Source organism: Oryza sativa, chromosome 3 (genome assembly GCF_034140825.1).
Source record: "Oryza sativa Japonica Group chromosome 3, ASM3414082v1".
In the NCBI taxonomy this organism is placed as follows: domain Eukaryota; kingdom Viridiplantae; phylum Streptophyta; class Magnoliopsida; order Poales; family Poaceae; genus Oryza; species Oryza sativa.
This window is the reverse complement of record NC_089037.1, coordinates 12,455,686-12,476,690: the sequence shown is the minus strand read 5'-3', so window position 1 is coordinate 12,476,690 and position 21,005 is coordinate 12,455,686. Positions and strand designations below refer to the sequence as shown.

Below are 21,005 nucleotides of genomic sequence, written 5' to 3'. Positions count from 1 at the left end.
ACATAAAAATTTCTGTATTTTTTTGAAACTTCTGATGAAAATCAATTGTTAATCTTGTATGTCTCTACTAAGGATATTTTGGGTATTTTTGAAAAGAAGACCCAACCCAATGGCACATTGTAGAACAATTAATAAAACCGTTAATATATTACATAAAAAAATATGGATGGTAAATCATTGAACAAAGTTAGTGGTATAGAATAAATTCTCTCTTAATAAGACTATTGTGATAATGCAGGTCACTTGGGGAACCAATAAACCACTGTCCCCCAAGAAACTAACTTTGTTGATAAAGATTGACATTGCTAGGGGCTTTCGACACGGTATCTTTGGCAAAAACTGGGAAGTGTTGTAGAATATTGGGTTTGGTCACATCCTAATTCCTGACCTAGTGACAAAGAACAAGGTCTGGTCCTTCATGTTTTGTTCCACATAGTCAAATATTAGCGACTCCGAACGTCGATCTCGTTCCTTTCAGGTTGTGGCTAGGGCAGGCTGTGGCCTATAAACTGCAGTTACTATAACATTGCCATTTAGCCAGTGTTCCATGGTTTTCAACTGAAAGCTACACATGGGTTCAAGGGTGAGGGGCAAGCTCAGCTGCCAATATCTTTGAAATCTAGACAAGCCCCTGACCATATACGGGACACGCATCTTGAGCCTCTTAGCAAGCAAGGTAATGGCACTACATCTCAAAGTTATTGTTAAGTGGTCTCATTATACACTAGCTCGGGGATAAGCCAATTTTCAAGGGAAGGGATATCATGAAGCACGAGGAGAACCAGAAGTTGTTGGGGGCACGGATGAAGCTGAAGAAGAACTCACTGCTGACAACGAGGAGCGTGGGATGAAGGACCTGGCCCGAGGGAAAAGGCAGAAGAAAGCTAATATGAATTACATGGGGCATGAGTGGGCCGCGTGATGTAAACTGTCGTGTCGTCTATGAGAGAGGGAGAGTAGGGAGACATCCCTTAAAAGGGAGGTGTATTGTAATGGAATGCTTAAGCCGATGAATGAACAAAAGGTGGTAGCAGCTTGATCCAAGTTAGATATCGCAAACTACATCCTCTGTTTCTTAATTCCTTATTCGATATGTAGTACTTCCTCCGTCCCAGAATATCCTCCGTCCCAGAATATACGGTTATTAAAAAAATAGGTAGAAGTGAATGGTGAAGAGTTGTGATTGGATGAGTAGTGGAGGTAGGTAGAAAAAGTGAGTAGTGGAGTGTTGTGATTGGTTGGGAAGAGAATGTGGTGGATAAAGTTGTTATATTTTGAGATAAATCCTAAGGGCTAAAAGTTGTTATAAAACCGGCCCGATATATACCTCGGAAACCGAACGCGAAAGAAACGCCGTAGAAGATCCAAACATGAAGACAACACCGAGGCACAATATTTGGTAACGGAGTTCAGCCGAGGCCTACATCTCTGAGGCATACATCTCGGGGGCACTAATTACGGTCGCTCCTCCCCGATCCAGCATATTACAACGTATCAGAGTTACAACGACTCACGGCCGGTCGCTCCCGGCAGCCGCTCCCCCTCGCTATGCTAAGTCACTATGCGGTTATAACAGGCGCGCCCCTCTATTTATGAGAGATCCTACGACAGAGTCTGACTCTTACTCTAGTCTTACACCTAGTACAATTCCAAGTCCTAAACTGTAACCGACTTTATACACATATTCAACACAAACTCTAACAAACTCCACCTTATATATATCGGGTCGGTTTTATAACAAGTGGTATCAGAGCCCAAGTTTGGAACCCGGAACAATTTCAATGGGTTACATGGTGCGTAGGCCAGGTAACAAGTCTTGGGGTCACATGGGTTGATGTGACGGGGAGATTGTTAGGCCCAATGTGTGACGAGGGAGATTGCTTGGTTTAGTCCCACATCGGTAATTGATGATGGGGGAGCACAACTTAAAAGGTGAGGGCAGTTCTCACCCATTAGACTAGCCTTTTGTGTTGTGTAAGCCCAGGACCTAAAGTTGTGGCTCTGGTTGGGCCTGTGGTGGAGCAGGCCCAATGTGACCTGGGTGGCCCACGGTTGGTGGGCCGGCTACGCACTGTAACAAGTGGTATCATAACTCAAGGTTTTGAACCCGGAACAATTTCTATGGGTCACATGGTGAGAAGGCCAGGTAACAAGTCGGGGAAGATTGTTAGGCCCGAGGCCCAGGGGAGCACGAGGTGGGGCAGTCCGCACCCATCAAACTAGTCTTTTGGGTTGTGTAGGTCTAGGACCTAAAGTAATGGCTCCGGTGGGCCTGTGGTGGAGCAGGCCCAATGTGACCTGGGTGACCCACAGTTAGTGGGCTGAGCTGCGCACTCTAACAAAAGTTTTGGGACGGAGGGAGTAGTACCTACTACTCCATCCCATAAAAAACGAATTTAGGACCGGATGTGACATATTCTAGTATGATGAATCTGGACAGATGTATGTCCAGATTCGTAGTATAAATATATGTCACATCCGGTACTAGGTTCATTTTTTATGGGACGGAGGGAGTATGTCCCAAAATAAGTCTAATTTTCAACCATTCCACACATCTCTACTATTATAAAAATTGAAGATGTTTTTGCCGGTATTTTAGTACATCATCCGTATTGAGTCGGTTTTTTAGCTCGTTCGCTTTTGGAAATACAAACCGTGTTTGAGTCGGATTTTAAATTCGTTTGCTTTTGAAAATCTCTTTAAAAAAAACTACTAACTTGAGATGAAAGTTGGACTCCTAATTGCAGTTCATGATTTTCTAAAAGAAAATATCCAAGTGAATTTTCAAAGTGAATTTCATCCTAGTCAAACCGTATAACAATAATAAGATTAAAATAGCATTCATCCGTTGCAATGCACGAGTATTTTTTTCTAGTAACAATAAAAAAGAAACAAAAAAAGCTAAAATCCCACTACAATTTGCCACCTACTTTATATATTTTCAATGTGTTAATCTCCTAGTTTTACAAACTCCAATGCAGTGAGCCAATGATTACTCGAAGATGATCCTAGCTTAGGATATAAGAGAGCAAAATGATCTTATTTTAGAGCGAAGGGAAGTAGTAGCTAACATATACTCCATCCGTCCCATTTTAAATGTAGCTACGATTTTTCGCGACCAACTTCAATTGTATGTCTTATTTAAAAAAAATTAAAAAAATTTGAAAATATAAGTTACGAGTAAAGTATTATTCATGTTTTATCATCTCATAGCAACAAAAATACTAATTATAAATAATTTTAAATAAGACAAATAATCAAATTTGAGCGCGAAAACTCATGGTTGCACTTAAATCAAGAGACGGAGGGAGTAGTAGCTTTTAATTGTATACTCTAGTATATGATATACAAACCATTGGCATCAGTGCAAATCATGAGGAGCACTTTGCTCAAACATGCTCCAAACAACAACCCCGAGTAGTATACGGCACAGTGTACTATCGCCCTTTGGCAGTGGCACCGCAATAGTGCAACTGCAAAGCACAAACCCCTTCCTCTCCTCCACCTCGTTACAAAGCGGCGCACCAGCCGAGCGGTGTCTCCTACCCTCCTCCTTTCGCCTACTTTGCAATCATGAAGCACACGTCCTTCTGGTCCACCAGACCACCACCACACCCTGCACCTTCCGAAACCGCAAACCCCAACCTTCTCCTGTAATTTTCCCACCCTTGGTTGTGTTTGCTCGAGTGGTAAAACGAGAACGGCCAAAGAAGGACAATGCGTTTGCTTGGAATTCTGGGGCTGGACCTGGACGATACTCCATGACAATTGGACCAGCCGAGCTTCGCGTTCACGCAAGAAAGTTCCAACTTCCAAGAGATCCAGCGGCCAGCGCACGGCGCTTTGTTTTGTTGGTCAGCACCCCAAGTTCAGCTAAACCATTGGTTAATTAATTTGACCGGGGAGACACAGCTCCAGGGATTCGGGGAAATGGCAATAGAGCTGGAGATCTTCACAAACTGGTTTTGGCACAACCACCTTGTTGATTCCTGACAATCATGGCAAGTGCTGAAGCGCCGGTGCCTGAACCCTGAAAGCCCTGGACTATTATCACTTTATAGTTTATACTCTTTTTTTTTTTAAAAAAAAAAGGAACTGTCACCACTTTGGATTCGCACTTTCTCTTCATCAAGGGAGGCAATTGTGTGCAGAGACTGCAGATCCAGCAGCAGTAATCTGTAATCCAAGCCCCATGCAATGCATTGCAAGAAAAGATTCTCCCTTGACGAGTCTTGAGCACTTTGCTGGTCCTACCTGCACTGCAACTGCAAACGCGAGCGGTCAAAAAGAACACTCCAAGAGGGTGTTGGGGCTGTGTTTGCAAATGGCAATGCCCTCTTGCCTTTTGGTTGTTGCCTGTTGGCTTGGCTCTCTCTTCTCTGCTGCTTCTTCCCGCCATGTTGTTTTCGACTGATGAAAAGCTCCTCGGTGACTCTCGGTGTGGTGGCGCCATTGCCAGAGCTGCCCTTTTGAATGGCTGTCCGCCACTGCCCGTCGGCGTGAGAAGACACCACTAGAGTGTAGACACATGATCTACTCTTGCTGTCTCACAAGCATCTTGGGTTTCAGAGTTCAGAATCCTTCAGCTCATCAAGATCCAAATTGCCACAAAAAAAAAAGAGGCTCTCCTACTACTATTTTCGTCACAAAATATAACAATCCAGAATCATGTTAGACATATTTTAATATTACGAATCTAGCTCAAAATATAGCAAACTAGGACCGAATTAGATATTTTTTGGATCCTTGTCCAGATTCTAGAATATGTATAATTCGGTTTTAGGTTGCTATATTTTGAAGTAGAGGTGGAAGTTTAATGTGTTCTTCACCGGCTACCGTTTACACAAAGCAGCGACTAAAACAGATAGCTGGGGGTGCCAATGTGACTAGAGTATGAGACAGATGTATGTACTTCCAAGCAGTAACAGGCATACGAGTCGTAGACAACTTACACGACAATAAGCAGACAGTTAGTATACTGGAACTACACAGATTGCAGATGCTGTGGGAGTTAGTAATAGTATTAGTATTATTATTATAGACTGTTGTTAATTTGACAGTCAAAAAAGCGCACAGTCCACAAACAAGTGCCCGGTTAAAAACTGCATGATCGGTGATGGAACACACACACACATAGGGGTTGTAGTTTTATGGGGGACCCTGCAAATAAGAAGGTTGCGCACGCTGCAAGAAGACGGCTCCAGACGTGTAGTGCCAACAAAATCATCATCATATTGTATGGTTTGTTCCTGCATTTTCAGGTACTCCGTTGTTTGTTTATGCACATGGATGGCGGTGATATGCCAGCTCTAGGCGATGTTAACCCATGTCGTTAGTGATTAGACCCCACGGCAAATCGGTAATAACGCTATGCTCACAAAAGGTATAGCATTATACTTTCCCGTCTGTATAAGCATTTCAAGAATTTAAAATTTATTCACAAATATAAGAATTGTTAAATGTCCCAACAATCAACTTTCGTTTAAATTTATTTCCCACTTAACATCTAGTTCTAACCACTACCACCATCCTTTATTTAATAAGGGTCACCCAAAATTTTCTCCTACTCCTTATAATCTCCTAAATGGAAGTCTTAGAAATGTTTATATTTATATTTGTGGACCGATTGAGTACATCATAACATATCCACATCGCTCTGGAATCTCTAAATCACAAGAGAATGATTGTGCGTAACAATGGCAACCCATACTGCAGCATCAGTAAATCAGTACTATGGTAAGTGTAGCATTGCACTTACCATAGTTTAATGTTGTTGGCTTCCAAGATTTCATTCAACTGAACTAACAAACTTTGACTACCAGCTAACCTCTTGATTAGTTCAGCGCAAGGTGCTGCACCATGATTTTAGAGTACAAGGGTGTCTCCTCCCTCCTCGGGAAAGAGATTAAAAAACAAAGATACTCATGCGGCAACATCAGCAAGGAAGAAGTACATTAGAAAGGAGACAAAATGGACAATGTAAACAAGTCCATTTTCCATTATAGTTTATACACACGCATAGTAAGTCATTAGGGTGGGGTCAACCCGTTCTGATTTTTCTGTATGATTCCAAGCAATGTCAGGTAGATGAACACATAAACACCAAACTCAGTAGTCAGTACTACTTTATTTCTGTGGAGACACTACTTGTGAATTGATGCAAATGCAATAATATAGGTTCAGAAATGAACCGCGACAAAATGGAAAAAACTATACTATCAAACCAGCAGGCAAATCTATACCAGAAGACAAATTACACGAATAATGTGCAGGAATGGAAGCATTTTTTTTCCTTTCAGTGTGCACTTGTCAGACAAGAGAAAGGCTCAAGTGATTAACTGAGATGTTCTATGTTTCATCCAGGTAAAAACACTACAAAAAGGAACAAGGAACTGAGTGAGAGCGCAACGGCATATCAATTTTTACATACAAATAGACCAAGCAAGAATTGGAAACAGCATATATAATTGATGTGAGAGGATCCACAACAGTTAACATCCTGATGAGGATCAGAGTCAAACACATCAACAGCCACAGGCCATGAAACTATTTCATGCATTACATAATAACTCCTTAGCTACCAAAATACTACCCAGAAACTTCACACTTGCTCCTAGTACTAAGCATAACAGATAGAATCCCCTTCATGTCTCATCATTTTATCAGTTGCCAAGCAAAGAAGGATCTTAAAATGGAATAAGAAAACTAACAAAAAAGGGAACCACATCAGATAGAGCTTAACCTAATTCAGTTTCAGGGCTATCCTGGGGGCATCTGATCAACTCCAGTATGTTCACCACCTCACTCATGTCTGGCCTATTGGAAGGAACCTGAGAAGTGCACACTAGACCAAGTTTCATGATTGGAACAGCCTCCTCTAGCGGAAATTTTCCGCAGAGCCTCTCATCAACACACTCTTCCACCTTCCCTTCATCCAAAGCAGCCCTTACCACATCGCAAAGCACAATAACATCATCTTCCATGTACTGCACCGGTGTCCTCCCTGTCAATATCTCAAGGGCAAGAACTCCAAATCCATACACGTCACACTTTTCAGTGATCTTCACAGTCCTGCACGCAAACTCTGGTGCCATGTAACCAAGTGCACTCTGGACCTTACTGCTTAGAACATACCGATCCAACATCGGCAGAAGCTTTGCCAATCCGTAGTCCCCCACCTTGGCATCGCCTGATCCATCAAGCAGAATGTTGCTTGACTTCAGATTGTAGTGGATAATGTCATGGCGGTGGAGATGGGCCAGGCTTCTTGCAATGCCAAGAACTATATCAAACCTCTCTTTCCATGAGAGACAATTTGCAGTGGATGATTCATGCAGTTGTTTATGTAAGTTACCCCCAGAAACAAACTCATATATAAGAAGCTGAAGTGATGGTGTCCAATAATATCCCTTGAGCGCAACAAGGTTGCGGTGGCGTAGCTTGCCTAGCATCTTCACTTCTCTCTCAAACTCATCTTGAGATTTAACCAAGCTAGACACAGTCAGTTTCTTGATGGCAACAGGTTGGCCATCTCGCAGAGTAGTCTTATAGACAGTGCCAAACCCACCACGACCAAGCTCACAGTCCTTGTTCAGGAGAGCGTGGGTACTAGCACTGAATTCTGGATTACCGCCTCCAAACATGACAAGCTTGCCTGAATTCACATCAGTTGTGGGGGACTGGCTGAGATATCCATCAGAGAGTTCTAGCTCAGCAGCAGAATGAGAGCCTGGAGTGCGCACTCGAAGGTTGAGAACTGTAATGGTTATGACACCAACAGTAATGAGAACAGCAGCACCAATTGCGACAAGGGCTGAGATGCTTAGTATAGTTTTCTTGTGACGTAGGCCATTTGGTGTAGGCTCGGGTTGTGATAGTGGATCCGAAGAAGAGTCTGGGTTCAGCACAATTGGCTTTGGTAACACACCAGGACAAGAAGAATTTAGCTTTGCACCACAAAGGCCAGGATTGTCAGACACTGATGAGAGGGGGATAGTGTCAAAAAAGCTCCCAGGAGGGAGATCCCCAGAGAGCTGATTATGTGAAATATTGAAGCGTACAAGGTGAGGCAGGTCAGAGAGCTGCTTTGGTAGACCACCAGTGAGCTTGTTCCGAGAAAGATCAACAGTCTGCAGGTTGGTGATGTTGGCTATTGTTGCCGGAATTGCGCCTGTCAGGTTGTTGTGTGAGAGATCCCTGCAAACAGTAAATACACCAAAAACAGGATAGTGTGGTGTTAGACGATATATAAAGTAGAAATGGTTTGAGCAATATACAATGCTCGCCGAACTATTGAATCGAATCAGTGAGAGGTTCTTAAACTTACAGTGATGCAAGGGCAGAGAGATTGCCAATCTGTGCTGGGATTTCTCCAGTAAGGGAGTTCTTCGCCAGCCTCAACTCTCTCAATGACTCTCCTCCAACAGTAGCTGGAATGCTTCCATTGAGCCTGTTCGCAGTCAAATCAAGCACCTCAAGTGACTTCATCTGCACAATGCTCGGCGGAATACTCCCAGACAGCGAGTTCCAGGACATGTTCAGTGACTGCAAGGTGATCACCTGGGAGATTTCAGATGGGATCATTCCTGAAAACGCATTGCTCGACAAATCCACGCCTCGAACCATCGAAGATGCATTCACAGGTACAAACACCTCTCCACTCAAGGTGTTGTCCGACACCGATACCCATTGCACGCCGGAAGCAAAGACCCAGGAAGGCAGGGTGCCGGTCAGAGAATTCCAGCTCACATCAACATGCACTAGGCTCTTGCATCCACCAATTGACTCCGGCAAGCCACCGGTGAACCCATTCCCCGACAGCCTCAGCTCCTTCAATGACATCAACCCGCCAATCGACCCCGGGATCTCCCCGGAAAACTTGTTCCCGGACAAATCAAGCGTCTCCAAGCTTGCCATTTCTCCAACCCAAGTTGGAACATTGCCGGTGAGCGCGTTTGAGCTCAGGTCAAGGTATGTGCAAGTGGAGAGCCTCCGCAGCGACTCCGGCAGGTTGCCAGAGATGTTGTTGGAGCCGAGGTCCACTGACCTCAGCAGCGGGCAATCCCCAATGTCGTCGGGGAGGCTGCCTGCGAGGCGGTTGCTCCGCAGGTTCAGCGACCGCAGGTTGAACATCCTGCTAACGCCGACCGGCAAGTCGCCGGTGATGGCGTTGCCGGAGAGGTCCAGCGTGCGCAGGGCGTTCAGTGACCAGATATCGCTCGGCAGCGCGCCGGCGAGGCGGTTGGAGGACAGGTTCAGCGACGCGAGCGTGGCGCACGCGCCGACGTCGCGCGGGACGTCGCCGGAGAAGGCGTTGTTGGCCAGGGAGACGTCGCGGAGGTTGCGGCAGTGGCCGAAGAAGCCGTCCGGGATGGCGCCCGAGAAAGCGTTGGCGCTGAGGTCCAGCGACTGGAGGTCCGGGAGGCGGGCGAGGTCGGCGGGGAGGTCGCCGGAGAAGTTGTTGCCGGAGAGCGAGAGGGACTGGAGCGACTCGAGGCGGAGGAGGCCGCGGCCGAGCTTGCCGGAGAGGCCGAAGCCGGCGAGGGAGAGCCCCGCGACGCGGCCGGTGAGCGGGTCGCAGGTGACACCGGCCCAAGCGCACGGCCGCTCGTCGTCCTCGCTCCACGTCGCGAGCCGCCCCTCCGGGTCCACCACGTCGGCCTTGAACACGATCAGCCCCAGCACGTCGTCGTCCAGCGCCGCCGCCGAGGCCGCGCCGCCGCCCTTGGCCTCCGCCACGAAGGCGAGGCAGGCCAAGCCAACCAGCACCACCAGAGCCCGCATTGCCGCGACTCCGGAGAGCCGAAACGCGCACGAGCAGCAAGAAAAAAAAAGGATGGCCTTCTTGCCTCGGAAGCCGGAACGCGCAAGGCCGCCGGCGGCGAGCCAAAATGCTCCAAGAAACGCCGCAAGAACGCGCCCAGGAGACGACGAGCTTCGCCTGAATCTTCAGAAGATTGGCCTCCAAGATTCAAACGGCACCTTCTTCCCCGCTGCACAAATCGAAGAGAAGAAACAAAAAATGCGAGTGAGATTAAGAGCCCCCAGCTAGAATTCAGTTACTACTAGAAACGGAGCATTCCAAGAATGAGCAGTGAGCCAGTGACTTTCACTGGGTGGCAGTAGCAAGCACTCGCCGAAACAGGGCTTACCGTGCACGCCGCCGGCCGTCTACGTCGCCGCCGGCTTACCGGAGAACGCCATTGCAGTGGGAGAGGGGAGGGGAGAAGGAGGGAGTGGGCGGAGTGGGAGTGGGAAGTGGAAGGTTGTAACGGCGAGCGAGGAAGAAAAAGGAAAGCGCAAGGGGACAAAGTAAAAGAGCAAAAAAAGAAAAAAAAAAGATGATGTTGCAACGCAGGACGGACGGACGGACAGATCGATCGGACGGCTATGTTCGGGCGTATCACGCGAACGAACGGCCTGGATGGATGGGCGGAGTGCACGGCGGCGTACAGACAGAGGAGAGGGGAGGACGGGTTCGATCGGTGGTGAACCGGTTGCATGGACCGGGCGTGGGTGCGTTGCCAGCGTTGGGTTCCTCCTCGGAGTCCGCGGCGTTGAGCCGCTCGGCGTTCGAGGCGTGGTGGTGGACCGGTCGGTCGAACCAACCCGACCGCGGATTCGGTGCTTTTGAGGTGTGGACCCCCCCGGGCCGGCCGCGACTCCGCTGCTCCGCCTGCGGCGCGTCGCGTACAGCGTACTACTCGGCGTAGCATTGAAATTGAACTCGTTCACGTTTACAACACACTTCGCTGCCTGTGCCTACTGCCAGCGAGCGAGCGCGCGCCCGTCCATTCCATTCCGCACGCGTCGCGCGTGGTCGCGGCTGGCCTCCCGCAACGTACAGTTGAGCGGAGACGAGACGGGAGCGGGAAAAAGAGCTATTTTAATTTGATGTGCCTTACAAAATTGAAACATAAGTTGTCAAAAAATTTCGCGCTACCAAAAATTTACGGGTCTATTTGGATTGCTACCAAAAATATGCCCTACCAATATTTTGATAATTTGAATAGTACTTGTGTTTGATTTGGATTGAAGCCCATTCATTGGTAATACCTAATCTAGATTTGGCATCATCTAGAACATTCTTCACTACAATTTACATTTTGGCTCTATTTTGGTAACAAACCAAATATGATCAAATGTAATTTTACCTTACCAAAGATTTAGTAGTGCCAAAACTTACCTATATTTTAGCACTAACAAAAAATTGGTAGGGTAACAATTCAAATAGGCCCTACATATGTTTTGGTATGGTAGCAAACCAAATAAAACCCAAAATCCACCGAACGCCCAACCTGCCAGCGAGCAAAAGCACGCTCCAGTCCAAATCCCCGTTCTCGCGGCGCCTCCGCCTCGTACGACCGCCACCACGGCGCACACGCACGACGCAACTATCCGTGCTCCGCGGCCAGCCCGCGGACCACCACGCCGCCGCTGCCATCCGACCCGCAGTTAAGACGGCTAAGGTGTCCGCAGGACAAATAAAAAAAAGAGCAGCGGCGAGTGCCGAATGGCGATTGCCGCAATCAATACCGCATTCATTCCCCCCCGCTGCAGCCGCGACTGTCGATAGCGGCCAGTCGAAACAGTAGTAGAGGAGTAACGCCTCGCCTGCCGGCCTGCGACGATGGCGACCGAGCTGCCGCTGCTGCACGACGGGGCCCATGGCCGCATTCACGCATTCACCCGCACACGCTGCTGCCCTACCCAGTTCATTACTACTGCGACGTACTGTACTGCCATTGCCATGGCTGCAGGGCTCCGTCCGAATTACGGGAGGTGTGTCACCGAATGGTCTGGGCACATTCCGAGACGCGAGAATTCCTCGTCACCAGCATCACGAGCGTTCGGCCTACGCGCCGTGACAAAGGTTGTGTTTAGATTGGTCCAAAGTTTAGAATTTAGTTGAAATTAGAGACGATGTGACTGAAAAGTTGTGTGTGTATAAAAGGTTTGATGTGATGGAAAGTTGGAAGTTTGAAAAAAAACTTTGGAACTAAACACACCCAAAGCAGTGTGCAACTGTGCAAATGCCAATTCGGAATTTGGCGTGTATGTGTACTGGAGGAGGAGTAGTAGTAGTACAGTACATAGCTACACGAGCCGAGTAGTCGTGCTCGTGCTCGTGCATGCATAGCTGCGTCCTGAACAATCCTCGTCAGTCTACTGTCCGTATCTGTAGCCTGCCATGGCGCGACTGTGGCTGTGTTTAGTTACTAAAATTTAGGAGAAGTTTGGGAAAAGTTAATAGTTAGAAAAAATTAGGAGTTTATGTAAGTAGGAAAGTTTTTAATGTGATGTAATGGAAAGTTGGGAGTTTGGGGAAAGTTTGGTGTGAACTAAACAGGGCATGTATCCTTCGACATATTGCTAAAAGCCTAGTAAGGCTGTGTTTAGATTCAAAGTTTGGATCCAAACTTCAGTCATTTTCCATCACATCAACATGTCATACACACGTAACTTTTCAGTCACATCATCTTCAATTTTAATCAAAATCTAAACTTTGTGCTGAACTAAACACAGCCTAAACCAATACTGTAGCTACTATGGCCAAGATTAACCAAAGCCAGAGCTAGACAATGGCAGCCCATGCCCGTGTGCGAATCTCAAAGCGAGGCGTATCGAAAGCAGCAGCGGCAGGTGGAATCGATCGAGCGGTTCCCCCTTCCCTCAAAAGAACGAAAGGAATATCACGCAGTTGAGGAGACGATATCATGCCTCGCTACGCTACCCCCAAGTGCCCATGCTTTTCTTTTTCCTCTCTGTGTCGAAAGGCTGCACACGCGCGCCCTTCTTTTGTTGTTGTGGGAGAGCATCTCTCTCTCTCTCTCTCACTCCACTCTCCCTCCCCTTTTGGAGCACCTGCTTCTGCTTGCTGCAACACAGGACTGCAATGCAATGTTTCACCATGCTCCTTTTCATGTCTTTACCCTGTTGGTCTTGGCCTCTTGAGAAGACAAGGAGATTCTTTTCTCGCTGTTGCCTAGTAGTAATGCAGATACTGAGATACAGAACGGGAGTTATTCTGATTAACCACTTCGAAGAAAAAAAAAACAGTTGAGTAATCAGTCACACATGCATACAGATAATTCAGTCTTCAAGCATGTCATAGACCCCTTCAAGACTCGAGCTTTTATTAAGTTGAGGCGAGGAGGAATTCTCTAGTCTGAAGAACAGACAGGTATTTACACGACATTTGAATGTATCATGTATTCAGTACTCATGTATGCAGCAGGAGCAGCTGAGTCTGAGGAAGGGCTAAAACTGTCACAATATTTGCCTATGCTGTTCTTTGGGTTTTACAGAAAGATGATCTCAAACGATGTCTCTCTTACAATCATACATGTATACGGCTAATCTTTCTCGCGCACACACACTATCTTTTGCGCCCAGTTGACCCCTGTAAAGTCGATGGCCACCGGTGCATCAGTACACATATGAAATGTTCGCGCACCCGGGAAAGGAGTGCCGTTTCAAATATCATCACCAGCATGCGCGACATGATGTTGGTTAGCTGCTTCTTGGTTATCCAAAGGCATGTACTGGGCCATGATCGCGCGAATCTCCGAATCCATGTAGCTCTGATGAGGCATCATGGCACAGATTGAATCCAGTTAGCAACTCAATTATGTATCAGGTGCAAGTCCCACATGTGGCCATATGATAACTAAAAAGTGAGGAAATAAAGGGTGGTAGATGTTTTACCCGTAGCCTGTATTTATACACCGCATATGCTCCGACCCCAGCAAGAACAAGTCCAAAGAAAATAACCCACAGAAAACTCCAGCCAACAGCTGACGTAGCCTCCTTGCCTGCATATCGTTTAGAAACAGCATTAGGGTAGGTAGAATATACAAAAGGTGTAAAAAAATTTGCCACACTTTTACTTGTTCAAGCCATTAGTTCAGTAGAATATCGCACATAACACTTGGATGAGGAGCTGAGATCAGGTGACAGAGGAAGTGGAGTGCAAAGATTAAGGTGGTGTCAGAGGAAAAGGGTCCACAGATCTTCAATAAAGGGTTCTGACTGATTCTACCCCTACTTCTCACCCCATCACTCTAAGAGCAAGTTTAATAGTATAACTAACTATTGGCTCCAAATCATATATAGTCAATTTAATAGCTAATTCATACAATAGTTAACTATAAACATGTACTATATAATTAATGTCTGGTCCCACCTATCATACACACAAATCTGTAGCCCGCTGCTCTTATCTCTCCTCTTTTAACTCCTTAAAATATGTTTATAGCTGGCTTATAGTCTGCTATTGTACCTGCTCTAATCCTCTGCCCTAGCCCTCGGTTGATTTCCCTATCCTTATCCCCTCTATCCTATCCCTACATCCAAACACCTTCCACATAAGGTGGAGGTGGAGCACCCCCATCTCAAACACAGACAGAAAAGGATAGCAAAAGGAAGTATTGCAGGTTTGCTTGATTAATACTTGAAATTAAGCATGATGAAATCTCTTCAAAGGTCACTATTGGAGTTCCCAGAACTATATGGCCTTGGTCATCTGACTACAATAGCTTTGGTTGGCTGCATAACACCAATAGGACTGTAATATAAGATTATAAGAAAATTAGGTAATTGTACAGCAGGTTGCTTGGGAGTGTGGTGAGGAAAACTGATGCAGTTTCTCTCTTGGATGCTAGTAACTGGTAATGTTTAGGCCAGTAATTTGTTTCTCTTTTCATTTTCTGCACCAAGACAGCTATGAGTTGTATTAAGACTCTGCTCCTCCTCCTTCCGAATGATATGAATATGATAAGATACGTGGCTCTTGGGAATGTAACATAAGGAAACTTCATTAAAATCACTGCCTATATAATTGCTTAAATTACCGGATAACTGAGCAATAGATAATCCTTGTTTCAAGATGATCTATAAGATTGAGCATCTCAAACCAAAAAAAAAAAAAGAACAAGAAGAAGTATTTTGCTCAACATAAATTTCAAGATATAGATTATAAATAATAGAAGTAAATAACCGCTGAAAGCCCAGGTTGGGTTACTCACTGAGACAAGTGTCATGCTCTCTCATGTATAACATGTTGTTACCGCCACAACTGCACTCATAGCTACCCCATGTATTCTCACAGCTGCAGCCCTTGCATTGACAGTAAAGTTTTTCCTTGCATTCATCAATATCTGCAAGCAGGTAGAATATTTTTATTTACAAATGAAAATCTGCATTGGTCACAGAGTTCTCAAATTTTGGAATCATTATACTGTGGTTAGCAGGTGAAATTTGTTAAAGAACTCAGATGAAATACTCCTTCCGTCCCAAAATATGAGAACTTTTAGCCTACAAAATTTGTCATAAAATATAACAACTTCTCCACCAAAATTCCCTTCTCAACCAATCACAATCTTTCACCGTTTAATTTTACCTACTTTCTTAATAACCATGTCCAACTCTAAAACTCCTTATATTCTGGGACGGAGGTAGTATTATCTTTCTCAAGCACAAATTTAAGTGTTATCTAAATTACAAAGAGTGCTAACCCAAAGTTAAGAATCAAAATTCAATATATGCTTGTTTAGAAAAGTGTTCCACTCATGGTTAAAATACATAAGCTTCACAACAATTATAAAATACCTTCACAACTTTTTATTCCATCACCCTTGAAACCTGGTGGACATTTGCAGCCTTCAGATACTTCATTCTGCAGAATTTCACATTAGCTTTTCACACGTTAAAGAATTGTGAGGCACAGATTGACAACTTGAGGTAAAGGTCTACTTACTGAGCAGGCAGATATTGTCTTGCCATTTCTAGTTTCTTTCCAGCATCCTCCATTTTTAATTTCGCACCTACCAATGCCAGAAGCTGACGATGGCAAAATGTCAACCAAGTTGTAATTAACAGCTAATATAAATATGATAATAAGATGGTGCTGCACAAAAGGTATAGGACTACATACTAAGGCTGAAGTAGCAGCAAAAATATAACTAATCAGAAAGCCTATCACATAATTGTAGGTAAATCAATTCTATAAGTAAATTCAAAGAGCACCTTCACAATTGGTGTACCCATCACCAACAAACTTTACACCTTTCACAACGGGACATTCACAAACACGCCCACGGAAGGTATCCTACATTTTTCATATTTCATTAAATTAGAATTATCCAACAAGACTAATCAAGAAATAAGCTGAAACACTAGCAGTATCTGAGGGATTAACGCCATACCTTGCATGCAGTAACATTATTATCCCTATCTTGCCAGCAACCTCCGTTATTTTCCAAACACTCATTTGTTTGAACATCTGATGAAACAAATAGAAGGAAAAAGATGAGCAAATGAGTGATCATATAAGATATAAGAAGACATCCTGCAGAAAAAAGGAAAAAGAACGAAGTTTACAGACCCTCGCTCAAACAAATAGCAGGCTCAGTTGTCTCCTCAAATCCTGCGCAGACTGCTTTGAGCACGGCAGATTTGTCCAACTTACCTGAAGAGAAAGCTTAATTGTAAGACAAAAAACATAGCACCCAAAAATAATTGCTTCAAAATGATATACAGACCTCGATATTGCCTGTTGTTGATGACAAGGGTTGGCAGTATTGTGACATCTCCTCGTTTATCATGACCAATCTATAATAGAAGAGTAGGGTTGAGTACAGTATCTAGCATAAGGACATAACTTGAAGAAAATACTCAAGCACATTACACTAGTTAAGATAATCAATATTACATACTTGGGCATCTTGTTCTGCCTTCAGAACAGGGTTTTCCTCATCAGCTTCAGGATCTCCAACACACTTCTTTATCTTCTCAACATCCAACCCTGTAATAAAACAGAAGACGAGAAAGTGTCATAATAAGTTCACTAGGCAGGTTCTTAGCTAATTACTTACACATCAGTTAAAAACAAAACAAAGAAATATTGGGATGAATTAAATTCAGGGTGCCAAAAGACATACCGAGTGACTTAATAACATGAACAGCACATTCAGGTGTGTATTTCTTCTCCTTCATAGGGCACCTAATTGAGAAGTCATGCACATAGTCCCACCACAACCATGGCTTCCCACTCTCATTAGCAGCCTTGAATACACAAATTTGATGTAGATTTTGAACCACAACATCTTTTCCATCATATCCCTGGCTGAAATCCTGCTCTGGGTCTGGTGCACAATACCTCCCATGATTGATACACTGTGATTTGCACTGCTTGCTCACAACAAAAGCTTCAGGGCAATACCATGTAATATAATGAGGAGTGAACTGGGTGTATCCCTTCTTCTCAAGAATTTGTGCAGTTCCTCTAAAGCTCTTAACAAAGTCCATTTGCATATCACATTTCGGACCACATTCATCGTTACTGTTTGTCCAGAATTCATACTCTACACGCTCATCAGGATGTGGAAGAGATTCTCTCCAGTCCAGAAGGACGCTAACCATATCACCATTTTCAGCAGATTTTTTTAGGTCATCGCCCAATTTCTTCGTTATAAGCACAGAGGGAATAGTGATGTTTTCAAGGTGCTCTGTTCCAGCATCATCTGGGTTATCCATTGTGATTAAAGGCTCCGACTTGTCATCCACAACAAGAACTGCTGCAGCCCCAGCATTTTGTGCATTCCATGCCTTCGTTGTGAAATAGCACTCTGTACCAGAAAGTGGAATTAACTATAAAAATAAAAGATGGTTTTCCAATCATGATTGAGATGTCTTATGATTAGATAATCATCTAAACAGGGAAATAAAATACCAATGGCAGTCAAGCAAACATATGTTTAATTTTTCTACCTTACGTAGTTATATGCGCCAGATGGAGTTCTTCCAAAAGGACAAATAAATTGTGAGACATCAGGAATCAAAATCTATTGCATCATGCACGTGACTTCCTATCCCAATACTAGCAAGGATATTTCAATGAAATTGAAATCAGACGACTGATCTGAAACTTCTTCTGTTATATAGTTGTTCATCATACTACCAATGCTATGGAGGGATAATAGGTATTCCCCCAGAACCCCACCATACACTAATACATGATATTAAGGTAGAATCGAGACTTCATCTTGGGTGGACAGGTTAGCAACCTTGTGTGCGCACCACAAGAGAGTGTTTGTTGTGAGTCATATTAGAGTACTCCTTATAGACATTTTTTTAGCCAGCCATAGGTTCATCTACCGTGGGGATGCTTTATCTAAGTCAAGATTAAAAGCGTATCAGTATCATGTTAAGAGGTCTTACAAGATGAAGTGCTACGTCAGGGTTTGTGACGTTCTGTACCTTCACTACTTTGACGTTCTGTACCTTCTTGGAACATAGAACTTGGGTGTTTACTACTTCCTCCGTTTTACAATGTAAGACTTTCTGGCGTTGCCCACATTCATATAGATGTTAATGAATCTAGGTATATATATGTGTCTAGATTCATTAACATTTATATGAATATGGAAAATGCTAGAAAGTCTTACAATATGAAACGGAGGTAGTAGTATTTTACTATTTACTCTAGTGATAGGGATTCAAATTTCTCGTAAACAAACTATGGTATAGGAAACGTCAAAACAACTTAAACAGTCAAGCACCCTGTCATACTATGAACTACAGAGCATTCATAACCCCTTAAAGAAGAATCAAACCGATGGCGTCCTAACTTCAAATTCAACAATTATCCAAAGTGGATTTGTCACCCCAAATACAAACCAAAATAATCCACAACCACGTATTTACCAATCAATCAATAGGCAATAGCTTACTTACCTAACAAGTAGGCTACGTCCAACGAAACACAAAAGGCTAAAAATAGAGCATACTCACGAAAATTTCGTCAAGAAAAGAGTTGGAAGCTAGCTGACTAATAATTAATGCTAAGAGGTAAGAGCTACCTTAAGAACAAAATAAAAGAATTGCATGCATTAATTTCCCATTTTCCCTCAGTAACTGACCAACAATAAATCAGTTCGATAGATAGCAAATTCCCAAGCTATATAAGAAGCAGAATAAACCATAGCAAAGATCTGAAAAAAAAAACAGGGGTCAGTCCTCACGTCCACGGTCGATGAGCACGAACTTCGGGCGTCCTCCGGACCGGGTTGACTTGAATGAGATGTCGAAGTCCTCGAAGCTCTTGCAAGCCTTCTGGTTGGATTTGGGGTACTCGACCCATCCATGCAAGGTCCCCCCGTACTGCGGCACCCCGAAGTTCCCGATGGCGCACTCGTACTTCCCCTTGATCCCCTCCGGCGACGTCACCCGCAGGCTGTTCTTCTCCACCACGAACCTCCCCGCCGCCGCCTCCACCATCGCCATCACCACCACCACCACCGCCCACCGCACCGGCCCCCTCATCCTGCCGCACCGGTTAGTCAAACTACTCCACCAAAGCGAGCTTCTCCGCCGCCCCGCCGCCTCCCGATTGGAATCTTGCGGAGGAGACGGAGATTCCCAGGAGGAGGAGGCAGCGAGATCTACCGACCTACGGAAGCCGGCGAGATCTAGCGGGTGGGGGTGGGGAGGGAGGAGGCGAGCCGGCGCGATTTCCACGGCCGCGTGCGTGCGTGCGTGCGAGGAGTCGGAGTCGCCGCAGTCGCCGGCTGGTTGTTCCGTCCAAGCAAAGGCGAGCCAAACACCGACCTAGAGTCCTAGACAGCCAACCGCTTCATTTCAGTTAATATCGGCCCCTATCGAAACGGACGGTCGGGATCGCGATGGGGAGTCATCACGCGTGGTCCACGTGTGCGGGCAGGTAAGGGGTGGGCCCCACCCATCCTCTCGGGTTGGGCTTATCGGGCTTTTTTTTGTGTGTGTACGGGTTGGCGGTGAGTGGTATGGAGTGGAGTAGCTTTGAGATTCACGCTCCAGGTCAACGTCCGGTGGTGTTGCTGCTACAGTCGAGGTCCATCCATCCACTCGACGTGTCGAAGGAAACGGGAAGAGCACGGAAAACACGAGCGCTTTGTTTGCGATTTTTCTTTTGGCTGTACTGGTATGGAGGAGTGCTAAACTGTCAGGTCTTTGTGAAAAAAAAAACTCAGAAATCAGCAGCAGCTGACGCTTCGAATCAAATACTCCTACAAGTACTGTACTTTACTGGGACTACTAGTATCAAGACCTGCAGTTCTGCATAAATTGGAGTATTAATAATTGGCTTGCCTCGAATAAATTAGAGCAGCTTCGCGGTGAAGGAATGGAGCCTGATTGTTTGCCCATCCGGTTGCTCAGATTTTTATTTATTTATTTATTGCCCTGGATATATCCCCAGCAAGAAGAGGTTGATAGGAAAAGCCAACGGCACGAGTTTCCTCTGACGAATGTGTCAAATTGTGTGTCTCACCGAGCTCGTCCGATAGGGAAGACGGGGACCAGCGCGGCAGCGCCCAAGTGATGAACCACATGAAATGAAACCCCACTAAAAATCTACAGTACATTGCCATTCTTTCTTGTCGCGCCAGAGATCGAAGAAAGCCAAAATACGCTAAGAAGGTACCTGGTTTTTATGCAAAAATCAATCTTTTCACATTTTAATACCACTCAATTCACAAGAATATTCCGTTCAAAAAAAATTACAAGAATATTTTAACATTCAAGATGGCTTAGTTTGTGGTTTATGTATATTTTTGGGAGAAAACTACCCATCGGATGCCCGACTTTTTCGAACAGTCAAATGTTACAGTTGACAAACAAGTGAAACATTAACTTATATATGGTGAAAAAAATTCAGCAATTGGAACACTACAACATTTTATAAAACACAGTGAAGATACACGTTGAAACATATCACTACTACGTACTATGAATCAACTAGAGCAAACGGATTTAAACATATGTTTTTATTTCATCAAATATAATCATGTGATATATCTTATTGTAAAAATTTAATTACAACGAATACAACAGTGTGATCGGATCACAGATTAAATAAGTAGTTTAGAAGAAAAATCATTTTTAAGATCACTAAAATGCATGCATGCAAGCTTTGATGAAGTGGAGAGAGAGAGGAGAGTAGTGGCAAGTATTTCTGTGAATTTTGT

General features: G+C 44.7%; 2 protein-coding genes across 2 annotated transcripts; both read right to left on the bottom strand.

The window, feature by feature from the left end:
* Positions 1–6,446: 6,446 nt before the first annotated feature.
* LOC4332757 (probable LRR receptor-like serine/threonine-protein kinase IRK) lies at positions 6,447–10,259 on the bottom strand. The gene is made up of 3 exons (XM_015773358.3): positions 10,152–10,259; positions 8,327–9,992; positions 6,447–8,196 (listed from the first exon to the last, which is right to left on the bottom strand). Exons 2-3 carry the CDS (start codon positions 9,781–9,783, stop codon positions 6,738–6,740), a joined length of 2,916 nt encoding a protein of 971 aa, XP_015628844.1. The 5' UTR covers positions 9,784–9,992; positions 10,152–10,259; the 3' UTR covers positions 6,447–6,737.
* Positions 10,260–13,113: 2,854 nt separating this feature from the next.
* LOC4332756 (vacuolar-sorting receptor 1) lies at positions 13,114–19,618 on the bottom strand. The gene is made up of 12 exons (XM_015774231.2): positions 19,023–19,618; positions 16,941–17,627; positions 16,716–16,804; positions 16,542–16,611; positions 16,385–16,468; positions 16,206–16,282; positions 16,027–16,108; positions 15,758–15,840; positions 15,610–15,676; positions 15,027–15,158; positions 13,708–13,814; positions 13,114–13,583 (listed from the first exon to the last, which is right to left on the bottom strand). The coding sequence occupies exons 1-12, from the start codon at positions 19,321–19,323 to the stop codon at positions 13,476–13,478; spliced, it is 1,887 nt and encodes a 628-aa protein (XP_015629717.1). The 5' UTR covers positions 19,324–19,618; the 3' UTR covers positions 13,114–13,475.
* Positions 19,619–21,005: the final 1,387 nt, after the last annotated feature.